Below are 16,010 nucleotides of genomic sequence, written 5' to 3'. Positions count from 1 at the left end.
TTATTTGTTTATTTTATTCCTCACCAGAGGATATTTTTTCCATTGCTTTTCAGAGAGAGAGAGAGAGAAATGTGAGAGGCACATCGATTGGTTGCCTTCTGCTCTTGCATCCCAACTCAGGGTAGGGGAGCGAACCAAAACCCATGTACGTGCCCTTGACCAGAAATCGAACCCATGACCCATCAGTGTGTGGGCTGACACTCTAACCATGGAGCCACACTGGCCAGGGCAAAACTTATCATATTTTTAAAATGTATTATTTATTGCCCCTTCCACTACAGTGTAAGCTTTTTTGAGGGTGGGGTCCAATCTGTCTAATTTGTGGTTATATAACCACCTAGAACAGAGCCTAGCAAATGTAGACACTCAATAAATATTTATTGACTAAATGACTTTCATTAATTTCTGTTCATATTTCTCGTCACATTAAGCATCATCTTTATAGAGAGGAACACCCTGATCATTTTATCTAGATTACTTCCTCCCTTACCTTATTCTTCATCATGCCACCTTGTTTACCTTGTTGGCATTTGTCACAATTTAGGATTATATATTTATTTACTTGTTCATTCCTATCCCCATAGGATTGTAAGCTCTGCAGGGCCGGAATTGGGCTTTAGATTTTTTTTGTTTTAGACTTTTTTCTATTTTTTTAATGAAGATAATAATTTAAGCTCATGGTGGTTTGGATGTAGAGAAATTACACATCTATGAGGAAACCCAGATCTTGTTAAAATAAAACTCAGTCTGAGAAATTTGACATCCTAATTTAAATTTGGAGCCTTTAACTTATAGAGCAGATTGATGTTGTCTCTGGCCTGTTCCAGGGCTGTCAGTGCCCAGACTAAAAATAACTATCATAATAGCAGCTAGAGTACACAGCTCCCCTGACCCTGCATGTGGGACTAACAATTAAGGAAATAAGCTATTTTAGTTGCTAAAAACATATCACTCCTTTTATACTGTGTCATTGGGAAAAAATATTCTCTTAGCTGTGTATTGTCATTTTATGTAAGGAGAATTCTATTGTCATTGGTTTACAATTTCAGAAACGTGACTATTATACATAGGTTTAGAAGAAAAAAATTAATGGGAGAGGAAAATCAAGTGAGTAGTTTTGTAAAAACCTGTATTATGGTGACATAAAAAAAATATTCTGAATATATACAATGTTTATTTGCTCTCCAGATAGTTCACATCTGCTTTTATTGGAACCAACCTGCTGTCCTTAGACCCGGGTGTATGTGTGTGGGGGCAAACCTAAAAATAATTTGAGGATGAATAAGCAGCTGTGGCTATTTTTAGCTCTGGGCAAAGGGTCACCAATTAGCCTAGCAGTAGTGGGGAAAGGGCTCTGTAGATTGCCTTAACAATTGGTGTGGGCTGGTATAATGAAGATCCAGGAAAAGGGTAATTTGAGATCAAGGTGTCAAGGAGCCAAATCATCTTGTGGGGTGGATACAGTGATGTTGAAAAGTGTCAAAGTATAAAATGCATAAATGAAAATAGGTTATAGAAAGTTTTAAAAACCTTAATAGGGAGAGCATATAAAAAGAGGGAAGATATTTGTGTGCAAGGGATTTTGGAAGATGGAGGAGACAAAATTAAAGAATAGAGTAGTGTGCCATGGATCAAAACAGAAAGTTACTTTGAACTTAAATAGTGATTATTTTTCTTTTCAGAAGCCATTAATGTTTCACTATCTCTTATATTAATATTTCATAACTAACCAGCATTATAATATAAAATCTTCTCTCCAAGGGCTGTTGATGTAGACTTAGTTGCTTTTGCAGAGTGTTCTTTCTTGGTGGTGAATTTAGATATAGATTTGACACTGAAGTGTGTGTATTATTTGCTAATTGTGTAAGGTGAATGAATGGGGAAGAAGGAAGCATATAATACATAGTGTTGGGGTGGTGCTCATAGTGGAATGTAGTGTTAGGTCTCCCTAAATTGTCACTACTTATGACAAAAATTGAAGTGAAAGTTTTCTATTCCTCCTGTACTACAGCTGCTTGGCACTGCTGGAAGCCCAGGTCCTGTACACGCTGTCTTGGATAAGTGCATTTCCAGCCTGGGTTTTAAGTAGGGAATGTTAATCTCTCTCTGGGGTTATAGGATAATTAGTTAATTTATACTTTTTACCAGTTCAGAAAAGAACTGAACTATTTCTACTGTGATGAGAGACAGTTTTTTGTGTGTGTTTTTTTCATGAAAGCATTTATAAATTACACCTGATTTAAGGTACTTTGTAACTAAATAGGTAAGATTAATAAAACATAAGAATTTGTAATTCAGAAAAATGGAAGATATAAATATAGTATCTCTAAAGGACAGTTTGTTTATTATGCTTGCTTTTGTAAAATTTACCTATAAACTTTTTTTTAAAATACATTTTTTTAAATATATTTTATTGATTTTTTACAGAGAGGAAGAGAGAGAGAGAGTTACAAACATCGATGAGAGAGAAACATCGATCAGCTGCCTCTTGCACACCTCCTACTGGGGATGTGCCCGCAATCAAGGTACATGCCCTTGGCTGGAATCGAACCTGGGACCTTTCAGTCCACAGGCTGATGCTCTATCCACTGAGCCAAACCGGTCAGGGTTAAATACATTTTTATTGATTTGGGAGAGGGAGAGAGAGAGAAACATCAATGATGAGAGAGCACCATTGATTGTCTGCTTCCTGCAATGCCCACAACCTGGACATGTGCCCTTGACTAGAATCAAACCCAGGACCCCTTCAGTCTGTAGGCTGACACTCTATCCACTGAGCCAAACCAGCTTAGGGCCCTATAAACTTTTTGGCAACCAATGCAACAAAAGGGACTGGAAGGGGGTGTTACCCACAAATATAATGTGGGGGGGGGGCATTATATCAAAAACAGGATAAATTTTTCATAGAGCTAGATTTTGTAGTGATTCTTAATAAGTTGATATAATGTTAATGGTAATGGAGATAAAAATTGTAGCCTAAGAATGTAAATAAATATATAAATACAAATGTGTGTGTGTGTGTGTGTATCCTCTTACTGGTTTAACATGATTTAAGGATACAACCTAGAAGAATTGGTAGCGTGTCTCTTAGATGGTTTTTCTTTTTAATATTTTTTAAATTGTTGACAGTAATACAGATGTTTCCTGTCTTTCTGCCCCACCCCACCCCTACCCCCAATGGTTTTTCTTAAATGGCATTTCTTTTGGCAGTTTTTTGGATAGGTGTTGCATTACTCCTAGCTCTGCTTCTTGCACACACACACCCATTTTCAACACAGTAGACAGAGTCTTTATAAACCCAGGTGTTTCTTTGCACAGATGCACCAATAGACTTCCTATCTCGCTTAGGGAAAGCAGAAATCCTTGCAGAGGCTGATAAGATCCTACATAATCTTTAATTCCCCCTCCCCCACAACATACACACACACACACATCTGTTTTTTAATTGATTTTAGAGATAGAGGAAGGGAGAGGAAGAAAAAGGCAGAAGCTTCGAATGGCTGCCTTCCATATACACTGCAACCCAGGGCATGTGCCCTGACTGGGAATCAAACCCACAACCCTTCAGTGTTCAGGATAACGTTCCAACTGAGCCACGTGGGCCGGGGCTACTGGTGTTCGTTTAAAAATAACTTTAAGAGTTTTATGTGTCACTTCTTACTGTTTTCCCTTCCACTTTTTCATCCAATATAGGTACGTCATTAATTTTCTTTGACTAACAAGTTTTATATGTACATATATGTTTATGGATAACCATAATGGTTAACCATTTAAGAATTAAATGAGTGGTGGTTCTGTTTTGTGTTGTGTCATATATTTCTGTCTTAACTAAACTATTCTACTGTTTCACCTTTTATCTATAACTAGAGGCCCAGTACACGACATGCGTACACTGGGGAGGGAGGGGGTCCCTAAGCCCGGCCTAGGCCCTCTCGCAGTCTGGGACCCCTTGGGGGATGTCCTCCTGCTGGCTTAGGCTCAATCCCCATGGGGTGTGGGCCTAACCCAGCAGTCAGACATCCCCCTCGGGGTCCTTAACGCTGCCACCACCGCCACTGCACTCGCCAGCAGTCAGCTAACTTCTGGCTGAGTGGTGCTTCCCTTATGGGAGCACACTGACCACCAGGGGGCAGTGCCTGCATTGAGCGTCTGCCCCCTGGTGGTCAGCACATGTAATAGCGACCAGTCGTTTGCCCTGTTTGGTCCATTTGCATATTAGGGGGTTATTACATAGGATATAGAATATCAAAATGCTCAACACAAATTGTTGTTGCCCTAACCGGTTTGGTTCAGTGGATAGAGCATCAGCCTGTGGACTGAAAGGTCCCTGGTTCGATTCCAGTCAAGGGCATGTACCTTGGGTGTGGGCACATCCCCAGTGGGAGGTGTGCAGGAGGCAGCTGATTGATGTTTCTCTCTCATTGATGTTTCTAACTCTCTATCCCTCTCCCTTGCTCTCTGTAAAAAATCAATAAAATATTAAAAAAACAAACAAATTATTGTTGTTTATTTCAGGGATACAGCAGGCCAGGAGCGATTTCACACCATTACAACCTCCTACTACAGAGGAGCAATGGGTATTATGCTAGTATATGACATCACCAATGGTAAAAGCTTTGAAAACATCAGCAAATGGCTTAGAAACATAGATGAGGTAAGATGAAGAAATTGCATAAACCCTTCATAAACACATTTGTATACTTGGTTGAGAAGAATAAGTGTTCTAATTGATCTTTAGGATATACTGTACTATCATTATTGAAGTCATTATTATTGAGCATTTCTTTTTGATGGAGTGAGCCTTTGTTTTTAACTGAGCAGTGTAACGTTTTGAGACTTTAAGGGCTCTGTAGAATTTTTAATTTATACTTCTATAGAATAATACATGATCTAAAATCATGATCCAGCTTGAATTTAGATTATGCATAAGAGATTTAGGCTTTAGATCTTTTGCCCAGATCCTTTTTTGATGAGAACATAACTAGGAACTAGACAGCCTTATATAGTGGGAAAATAATATTTGACAGGGATATGTCTTTGTTTCTTTTTCTAGGTAATTTAAGAATTTATGTAGGCTTTTAGCTTGGGGTGGTTTCAGGGTGATTGGTTTAAAACTTTCAGACTATTGAAATGGCACTGTAAATTGAGAAAAAGTCATTTGGAGGGAATATTAAGCCATAATTCATGGTAGTGTGTAAATAAAATTTTTTATTCCATTTCAGCATGCCAATGAAGATGTGGAAAGAATGTTACTAGGAAACAAGTGTGATATGGAAGATAAAAGGGTTGTACCTAAGGGAAAAGGAGAACAGGTAAAAAGTTCTGAATGAAACTTATGTGCTGTCCTTAATTTGTGAAGATGGTATTGCATTTGATTGTTTTTATAATAGTGGTAATGGAGTGCCCTGAGCTGCTCACATCGGTCTTTAAATGCTGTTGGAAACAGTAGCTTATCATTTGAGTGAATTTATTTCAATACATAACCAGCTCTGTGGCAGTACTATTTTCAGCCTTATTTATACTACAAAGAGGGGAAAATACAAATTAGTGATCTCAGTTTTTAAATTTAAGACATTAAAGAAATATATCAATTGTTTCAGTTTGACAGTCAGTAGCCTGTGACAAGCAGAAACTAGATACTGCTTAAGTCACTTGGAACTTTTCTTAAGTTTGCCCCTTGGGTAAAATCACAATTGACCCTTGAACAATGTGGGGTTTAGGGTGCCGAACCTTGACTCCTGTGCAATCGAAAATCCACATAAAAACTTGGCTACAGTTGTCACTCAGTATCCACAGGGACTTGGTCCTAGACCCCCCGTGGAAACCAAACTCTGAGGATGCTCAAATCTCATATAAAATGGCATAGGGTAATGCATACAGTTGGCCCTCTGCATCTGCAGATACAAAACCCAAGGATATGAAAGGCCAAATATGCAGGATGTCCCCCAAAATGTGTACATACTTTAATAGCTGATGGCTCAATTTTGAAAATAAAATGTATTTTAATAAACAAAGCCTTTATAATTATTCAAAGTGTGTGTATACATTTTGGGGGGCATACTGTATTGCCTGCTGGAAAATATCCACATGTAAATGGACCCATATCGTTCAGACCTGAGTTGTTCAAGGGTCAGCTATACTTCAGAATATCTGAAGTAAACTCTTATAGTGAAGAGAGGATTCTTTTATTTTATTTATTTTTAAAGAGCTTGACTGTTTGAATCTTAACCCATTTAAATCTGTTTTATATAGCCTAGTTAAAACTGCTGCCTATAGCATAATATTACTATTTCCTTTAAGTCATCAGTTGGCAATCTGTACTTGATAATTTTATGACATTTTGCTTCTATTTCAGATTGCAAGGGAGCATGGTATTAGATTTTTTGAGACGAGTGCAAAAGCAAATATAAACATTGAAAAGGCCTTTCTCACATTAGCTGAAGATATCCTTCGAAAGGTAAGCTGCTATTTTTATCTACTGTTAAGGTGCCCAGTGTCATCGTTGAATACTTATAGTCTTTTCTAAAGTACTAGATTTACATCCAAAAATTAGGCTTGGGTGTTAACTGTTTCAAAACAGTTACGCATCACCAGTATCTAATCCTTCAAAGTGAAGTAAGGTACTGGAAGAACAGGGAGCCATCTAGAAATCTGTAGGATCTAGTCGGTTCAGTTAATATTCTGAACACCTATGCTTATTCTCTAGGCCCCAATTTCCTACTCCTTTTTTTCCTTTTTTGTCTGATCCATTGTGTGGTGGCTTTCTGTTTACTTTTGGATTGATTTCTCATACATCCTTCGCATTTCCATAGATTATTATTTTTAATTTAAGGTAAGTGGCGATACTGTATTCTGAAGTTAATGCTACAGAATCAGTATTCTTCTGTACAGTCGTTCTCAGACATGCCAATAAAGGGCATGCATATATTATATACTGAATAAACAGACTAAATCTACCCCCAAGTTTCATTAGGGAATCATTTCAATCTGTGATGTAAAAAATAATAATGACTAGATTTAGTTATGAGTCTTGAATTCTCTATTCAGTGTGTGGTATATTTATATGCAAATAAAATTAGAGAAATCTGACACAAATCCTAAAGGAGAAGCAGACAGTGTATAGGAGAAAATTTCATTGCTTCTGGTAACCTTTCTGTTTTTATACTTGAAATATTCATATTTTTTTAAAAAACCAACTCAGAGATAGTGTGTGTGTGTGTGTGTGTGTGTGTGTGTGTGTGTGTATAAAAATAGAGGTGGTATATCAAATAAAAATCTAGTAAAATTTCTGAGAAACCAAGCAACTTAATTTTTCTGGAGGGAAATGTTATGTGTTAACTGTGATTGAGTGTTCAAACTGCGTAAGATAGTTATCAGTTATTGCCATTCAGGGTGACTGCAAAACAAAGGTTGTGCCCTTTCATATCGGTCAACATCCTGCATATTAAGTTTGATAGTTAATATATATTGAGTAATAAAAAGTAAGTTAGGATGTAATATATGTAGTGTGATCTTATTTTTCAAAACTATGTATGATACCAAACACACGTATATGCATGAGCACGCACACATCTTTGGTTATGTTTAGCAAATAAACTGGAAGGATAGTGAGTACTCCAAGGGAGTAAGAGGAGGGGGATATAGGACAGAATCACCAAGTGGTGGAAAGCACTTTCTATTTCAGAGGTAGGTGAGGCTCAGTGAAAAATTATTCCAGTATTTACAGAACTTATCACAAAACTTGTTGAAATACCCTTGTCTCTGTATACTTTCTGGATATTTTGGTCTTCTTCATTGTTTTTATTTATTTCTGTTCCTACTGTGTTCCCTGATCTTCTCATTAATCTTTGCATATTTTAAAAACTAGTGCTGCCCTGGTTCGTGTGGCTCAGTTGGCTGAGCGCTGTCCTGTTCACCAAAAAGGCCACCAGTTTGATTCCCATTCAGGACACTTACCAGCTTGTGGGTTTGATCCCCAGTCAGGCGAGTACAGGAGGCAACTGATCGATGTTTCTCTCTCTCAAATCAATAAAACGTATTAAAAAAAACACACAGACTAGTGCAATATAGTCATGATATAATCTGTGTCCCCATGAGGTCAGTCTTTCTTGTTACTATATTAAAGGTTAAAAAGTATGGATGCACCAATAAATAAAGCTCTCAGTTTAGCATCTTCCCCATGTAGGCAGGCCCAAATATGAGATAGCTTTATTTTCATACACTTTAATCTGGTAATATGAGTTAAAACATCAAATGTAAACTTGCTTAACAAACTAGATGTGGAATACAATGGTGATTTTTTAAAAAATATATTTTTATTGACTTCAGAGAGGAAAGGTTAGGTAGGGAGAGAGAGAGAGATAGAAACATCAGTGATTATAGAGAATCATTAATTGGCTGCTTCCTGCATGCCTTCTACTAGGAATGGAGCCCATAACCCCGTGCATATGCCCTGGCTGGGAATCAAACTGTGACCTCCTGATTCATAGGTTGATGCTCAACCACTGAGCCACTCTGGCTGGGCTACAGTAGTGATTTTTGACTAGCAACTTTCTTTGCAGTATTTTCTCTCCTGAGTTGATAAAAGAAAAGTCATACCATAATACAAACTCCAGTCTTAAAAGGCAAATAACTACACAGAAAAGGGCTGTTTTACTTTCCTGAAGTTAGGCATGACCTAACATTGGTTTAATGCATATGCTTGATGATAATGCTTTTTAAGTCCTAAGTTCTCAGGGCTCTAGGCTAGGAGATAACGAACCTTTCTGCTGAAGTGTTAGCGGCAGGGAAGATTTCAGAAGTTTTATAAAGGAGTGCTGGGAGGCCTCTAGACATTTCACAGCTTGGAGAAGGCAGGCAAAAGGAAGACTTTTGAAAAGAAAGCTTCCAGATCTTTACTTTGCATGGGTCCCGTGACTGTAATTGCATTCTGTTACATAGATTAATGTTTATGAGTGTTTCTGTTGAATCTTGATTTATCCGTGGTAATGTTTTTTTCATGGGTTCCTTTCCTTGTGTATTTGTTCCAGACCCCTGTAAAAGAGCCCAACAGTGAAAATGTAGATATCAGCAGTGGAGGAGGCGTGACAGGCTGGAAGAGCAAATGCTGCTGAGCGTTCTCCTGTTCCATCAGTTGCCATCCACCACCCTGTGTTCTCTTCTTGCTGCAAAATAAACCACTCTGTCCATTTTTAACTCTAAACAGATATTTTTGTTCCTCATCTTAACTATCCAATCCACCTGTTTTATTTGTTCTTTCATCTGTAACTGCTTGCTGACTTTATAATTTTCTTCAAACAAAAAAATGTATAGAAAAATCATGTCTGTGACTTCATTTTTAAATGTACTTACTCAGCTTACCACTGCATTTCAGTTGTATTATAGTCCAATTCTTGTCAACATTAAAACTTACAGCAATCATTTCAACTCTATTCTGCAAATTGTATAAGAATAAAAGTTAGAATTAACAATTTTATTTTGTACAACAGTGGAATTTTCTGTCACGGATAATGTGCTTGAGTCCCTATAATCTATAGACATGTAATACAAAAGAAACAAACAAAAGCCAGGAAAACACTCATTTTCGCCTTGAATATGTAAATGGGTTAATTTTGTCCTGTGCCTTATGTGGAAAGGAACTTCTTTGGTTTTTCCTTTTTTGTTTTGATGGAAGCATGTGCAGGAGTTATCATCCAGATATAAACATTAAGATATTTGTGGTTTGCTTGGCTGTAATTTTCAAAGTAATCAATTGAGGACAAAGGATAATGCAGAAGTAATAGCTTTGGTTTGCTGAATCTCATTTTAAGTGGCCTTGATATTTAAAACTATTTCCTGCCACCTGTTCTCCTCCGTTCTCTCCTCGGCCACTTTTCCTTGTTTGTCTTCCTGCATGCTCCTTTATTTGCTTCTTTCTCCCCCCTCCCTCATGGTATGAGTTATTTAAAAATGAAAGGGGCAAACTAGTAGGTTTGTCTGTCGAGTTTAACGGAAAGCACTGATTTAACTTGCTAAGTAAACTGAAAGAAAGTCCTAACTGCCTACTAGTCAAACGTCAGTCAGTTGTGTCTTCCCCTCATTTTGTCTCCCCTAAACTGCTGCCCCAGATTCCTTCAAGTGCTGTTCGGCTTCATGTTCCTCTTTCCCCTCCCTCTTTGCTCCCTTCCTGTCCTCACTATTGAGTTTATGAAACGGAAGAGTTCACTGCATGCGCTAGTGTTTGGAGGGCGTTGTGGTTTGTCTTTCTAATTAGGTGTATAGCCTATTCACTTTCCTAGAATAAATCTTTCACCTAAATTTGAGTAATCTTCATTTTGGCAACTCCTCTAGCAGTTTGGTAGCCCGGTAAAGGTTGTTTTTAAAAGGTGGGAAGGAGGAGTGGAATTTATTAACATGTTTGCCAAATATATTGAGATTTGGCCTTCTCGGGAACACTTTTTCAGTGTTAAGTTATCTTTACCTTAAGATTTAGATATACTTTAGTGTATTATTAATTTTAAGTCCTCTCTTCACATCCCTTTGGAAAACTTGTATTACCATGGATTCAGAAAAAGAACAAAAGGCTTTTCATGGAGAGATAAGATCTCTAGCTATCTCTAACCCTGTCGGTTTTTTTCACTTCATTTTTTCTAGTTTTGCTTCATTGCTTATCAGTAGGATAGGGTAAGTTAAGTTTGCTATGCTGCTAGCATCCTAAGATGATACCTTTGTTGAAATAATTGTGAATAGCATGATTCATTTCTAGCAGAGGCTGAGTTTAGGACAGCAGCTCCCATTGAAAAGTCTTTTCTGTGTCGTGGGCAGCATTTTAATGCCCTCTTGGCTCTCATAAACAACACAGGGACGGATCTGCTCCAGACACCCAGGCATTTTTCAGGTAGTGCCCTAAAAACCATTTTCTACGCCTCACCTGATGATGGTTCTTCGTTATTTTCCCCTCACTTGAATTTTATCATTGTTTACTACTAGTAAAAGCAGCATTGCCAAATAATCCCTAATTTTCCTCTAAGAATAATGAAATGATGTTAAGCTTCTTGAAAAGCTTTGGGTTAAACCTGTTCTCAGATTAATTTTGATGTGTTTGTTGCTTTCCTTTATCTGGAATGTGGCAGTAGCTTTTTTATTTTTAACCTTTAATCCTTATTCAATTCAGTCAGTGACTTAAGGTTTGAGAGCTCAACACTGGGATTTTTGGGTAACAGACTGACAGTTTTGTTGTTTGCATAATTATAATCGGCATTGTACATAGAAAGGATATGGCTACCTTTTGTTAACTCTGCACTTTCTAAATATCAAAAAAAAGGGAAATGGAGTATAAATCAATTTTTGTATAATCTGTTTGAGTTTTATTTGCTTAATATTAGGGCGTTGCCCCTTTTTCTGTAAGTCTCTTGGGATCCTGTGTAGAAGCTGTTCTCATTAAATACCAAACAGTTAAGTCCATTCTCTGGTACTAGCTACAAATTCGGTTTCATATTCTACTTAACAATTTAAATAAACTGAAATATTTCTAGATGGTCTTCTTCTGTTCATATAAAAACAAAACTTGATTTCCAACTGTGTGGCTTGGTTTTCATTTATTTATGGAGTTGAAGATGGAGGATTACTTTGAAAAATAATGCAGAATGAATATTAGAGGACAAATAGGAGGGAAATAACTTTCTCAACCTAGAGAAAACTGAGAAGGCAATTTCAAGAACTATCTTTGGTAAGAAACTACATTAAAAAATAGACTTATCTCTAGGACACTAAAAAAACTCATTCTGGTATCAAAAGAGATACCACAATTTCAGTCACTTTCCAACTAGCAATACTAGAATGTACCAAAGGCCAATTCCTGCTGAAGTCAGCTGATTACCCATGGCACGAAGGCAGGCTTGCTATTCTGGAAGATGAACCCTCTTAGCATTGACTCCTTACCTGAAAAACAAAAGAATTTCCTATTTTTTTGGTGAACTATAGTGTGAAACATTTTTTTAAACTCACCTGAGAATATTTTCCATTGATGTTGATCCTCACCCAAGGATATTTTTCCATTGCTTTTCAGAGACTGTGAAAGGGAGGGAAGGAGGGAAGAGAGAGAAACATGGGTGTGAGAGGCACATTGGTTGCCTCCCGTATGCCTCCCAACTGGGGGCTGAAGCGAACCCACAACCCAGGTACTACGTGCCCTTGATCAGGAATCAAACCCAAAACCCTTTGGTATTTGGGCTGGTGCTCTAACCATTGAGCCCACGGCCAGGGATCCACTGATTTTTGTTTGTATTTTGAGAGAGAGAGAAGAATTGGTTACCTCCTGTGTGTGCCCCGACCAGGATAACCCAAAACCCAGGTAAGTGGGCTGATTGGGAATTAAACCCGCAACCTTTTGAAATAATGCTCGAATCAACTGAGCCACCCTGTCGGCGAAACAGCTTTTTTATATCTAGTGTGGAAGGAAATGTTTAATCCTTTATTAAGGCGTTATTAGACCATAAGCAAAGATAAATATTTGTTGACAGGATTGTGCTGGATGGGTGATATGTAGTTTTCTCACTGGCCCTTTAAATACAGTTCCTTGTGTTGTGACCCAACCATAAAATTATTTTCGTTGCTACTTCATAATGTTGCTACTGTTATGAATCGTAATGTAAATATCTGATATGCAGGATGGTCTTAGGTGACCCTGTGAAAGGGTCATTTGACCGCCAAAGGGGTCGCGACCCACAGGTTGAGAACCGCTGGTTTAGAAGAATCACCGGGAATGTTTTAAATGCTTCGTCATTCAGTTCCCTCCAACATACTGTTTTGTGTGTCTAGGTTGGGGCCTATGATTCTGCTTTTGAGATTCGTATAGGAAAATAGAACATAGTCTCTATCTCTCTATACGTTTTTATATATATAACTGATTTCAGAGAGGAAGGGAGAGAGAGAGAAACATCAATGATGAGAAAAAATCATTGATGGGCTGCGAAGACCCAGCCCGAAAACCAGGCATGTGCCCTTAACTGAAATCAAACACAGGACCCTTCAGCCCACAGGTCGACACTCTATCCACTGAGCCAAACTGGCTGGGGCTCTACCCTTAAATGTATGATCTACTTTTTAGAAAGCAAAAGCAATTTATCAGCTAAGCATATACAAGAGCCAAATAGTTGTGATCCAGATCTTAAGTACTGTATTAAAGAAGAGCAAGTTCAGTTGGGCAAGAGCAGTTGAAAGAATAAAGAGCAAGAATACAGTGGGGTCTTGACTTACGAGTTTAATTCGTTCTGAGACCGAGCTCATTAAGGAGCTCGTTAACTCAAATTATCAACTCAATGCAAAAAATCAGCCGAGACAGCTGGTATCTCAAAAAACTCCTTCGTCGGGGACACTCATAAGGCAAGGCCCCACTGTAGTTGGGATGGCTTTGGAGGGAGGAGGGACGTGAATTGGTTCTTAGATACAGATACTGGTTGGCGAAGGGTAAGAAGGGCCTATAGGCCGATCAGTAACAAGGGTGTGTGAGAAAGCAGCAGTCCAGCTGGATGGTGTGATCGGAGGTGGGAGACCTGTGAAGCCTTCGAAGGGGCGAGAGCAGCGTGTTTGAGGGAAAGTCTATAGGTTGGGAGGGAAACTGAAGGGTTCTAGAGATCACAGATGAAGTCAGATTTAAGTAGGACCCACCTAAAATGATGGCAGAGGGCAATGCAGGGTTAAAGTTCAAGGGACTATGTGAAGGAAGGGGAAAGACTGTTTCCTACTACTAGCTTGCTCGGTGCTGTGGCCTCGGGTTCTTGGGGTTATGTTGTCAACAACCTGGTGAAGTAGTACCCGATTTGCACGATTAACTCGGAATAATTTAAGGTTGCACAGCCAGTTGGTACAGGAGTTGGGTTTTGAAACCAAGCCTGACACCAGTGGCCACTCATACAGTTTCTCAGGATAAGGGCCTAAGGTTTGGTCATAATGATTATAATGGGGTTAATAGACGTGCCAGAGCCAACAGCAAGCAGAGTGGTAGTGAAGTCTTATCTAATGTAACCATTTAGCCCAGAGGTTCTCAACCTTGGCTGCACATTAGAATCACCTGGGAATCTTTTTAAAATCCTGATTTCTGGGCCTCATCCTCCAGAAATTCTGTTTCTTTGTTATGGGGTGAGGCCACAACATTAGTAACAAAGAATTTCTGGAGGATGAGGCCCAGAAATCAGGATTTTAAGAAGATCCCCAGGTGATTCTAATGTGCAGCCAAGGTTGAGAACCACTGATTTAGCCTGACTGGTACCTTGAAACATACTTGGCTCAGTTTACTACTGTTTTTGCTTTAAACCTTATTACCCCTCCACTTTGCTAATTCCGTTTCCTCCTCCTTCAAACCATCCTTTGGCTGAAAGTAATAAAGGCGGTTGCTTTCTGTTAGGTCGGAGAGAGCCCAGGATCAGATACATGCAGACATGTGATGAGACAATGGACTTCCCCTGGGATTTCTCACAGATCAATGTGCCAGACACAGATACCAGCTTCTTCTCCCTGAATCCACATACCCCCACACAGATAGGGACTTCTTCTGAATACCCCCGCCCATCCCCTGCGGCAGAGAATTCCTCAGCTCATGTCCCCGCCCCTCACCCAACTGCAGTATAAAAAAAGCGCCCCCCTCCCTGTTGGCGTGAATCCACGTGCCCTGTCCTGGGGGTACGTGGGTCTCCCGGGGACGCAGAATAAACCTTTTCCTTTCCTTTCTTTTCTGATTCACTGGACTCTATTTCTTGCGCCGCCTCCTGAGCCACCTAACCTAACACTTTCCACAATTGTTTTAATTGGCTTTTTGAGGCGAAACTTCGAGCAGATCTTTGTTGAATGAGTAATAGTGGTGAAATAACTCAAAATATAGGCTGGGGGGAGGGGGGGTTGTGAGTAAGGCAACTGGGTATAGTGTATGCCAGCTTCCCAGATGGACTTGCGACAGTTTAAGTCAGTGACTAGCGGTACAGTCTGACTCAATTGAATGTGAAGAGCTGTGGAGGGGAGAGGAGGCCCCGGGCTTTTCTGGGACACTGAATTTAGGTCTGAGATTTCCAGCCTCAAGATAGAGGGAGGGGTGGTGTATTCCTATTGCAGCCTGTTAAAGAGAGCATAACAGCTGATAAGGAAAGAAAATCTCTAGCACAAAACACACAAGTTTCTGCCATTAAGGGTTATTTACAATGCAAGTAAATTGTCTCCAATGCAAGTTCATTAAAATGCACATATTTGCTTGAATGCCTCTATCTTTTTTTGAATTTCAGAAAAAATGCAAGAGTAGATTGTAAATCAGTGGTGACATTTCTACAGGGAGCTTAAATAATAAAGTCTAGGTTTGTAACTTTATGGTGATTTGACTTGATATATACAGTTTACTGCTTCTGAAAAAAAAGGGTAATTCGCATTCTCATTAGAGTTGTTCTTTTGACTGGAGCGAGACTAGTCAATCCGAGATGAAGCTCCGGTGAGCGCCTGACGTGCAGGGTTTCAGTGCTGAATGAAAAGGAGGGCCCACCTGCTTTAGACACCAGAAGTGCAGGGAGCGGCGTGGATACGACAATGGAAAGAGGGGACTCTCAGAGAGGCCTTTCACCTGTGCCTCTTGTGAAGCGCCTGAAGGACTCCATGAAAGCTCTTAAGTTTCACGTCAATCACAGAAACAATTTGGGCCTGGGAGATTTCCAAGACAGATGTTGGAGTGAAACTACCAGGGTGAAGATGCTGCCCGAGCCACACTTGCTGGGGTGAGAGACAGATCTGAAGTAATCTATGGGGCACCGGTTGCTGTTCTGTGACCTTCTCGATGGTCCACATTCCTGCAGCTGTGAAAACACGGCCCAGTTGCTAAGTGCTGTGAGCTACTTGTCCTCTTAATCAGCACAGGCTAAGCTGTTTTTCCTTCTAACGGGCCTTGAGTGTTACCTAGGAAGTAAATGTTTGAAGAAAACTGTTTAAAGATCCTAGGATAGGTAGGGATGGCTTCTCCAGTTTAAGTTCTAGGTCACTCATATAGGAGATTACAT

The 16,010-nt window shown here is 39.3% G+C and overlaps 1 protein-coding gene across 2 annotated transcripts in view; it reads left to right on the top strand.

Moving 5' to 3' along the window:
* Nucleotides 1-11,512, top strand: part of RAB10 (RAB10, member RAS oncogene family) — a 46,090-nt gene extending 34,578 nt beyond the window's left edge. The window contains exons 3-6 of one of the 2 annotated variants that reach the window (XM_059660363.1): nt 4,516-4,654; nt 5,223-5,312; nt 6,356-6,457; nt 9,030-11,512. In XM_059660363.1, the coding sequence (XP_059516346.1) occupies nt 4,516-4,654; nt 5,223-5,312; nt 6,356-6,457; nt 9,030-9,113 (415 nt within the window). In that variant the 3' untranslated portion in view covers nt 9,114-11,512. The remainder of the gene's footprint in view (nt 1-4,515; nt 4,655-5,222; nt 5,313-6,355; nt 6,458-9,029) is intronic. The other variant, XM_059660364.1, reaches the window with a different exon arrangement.
* The last annotated feature ends 4,498 nt before the right edge of the window (nt 11,513-16,010 follow it).

Source organism: Myotis daubentonii, chromosome 12 (genome assembly GCF_963259705.1).
Source record: "Myotis daubentonii chromosome 12, mMyoDau2.1, whole genome shotgun sequence".
Taxonomy (NCBI): Eukaryota; Metazoa; Chordata; class Mammalia; order Chiroptera; family Vespertilionidae; genus Myotis; species Myotis daubentonii.
The sequence above is the reverse complement of the archived record's forward strand: the minus strand, read 5'-3'. Positions and strand labels throughout refer to the sequence as shown.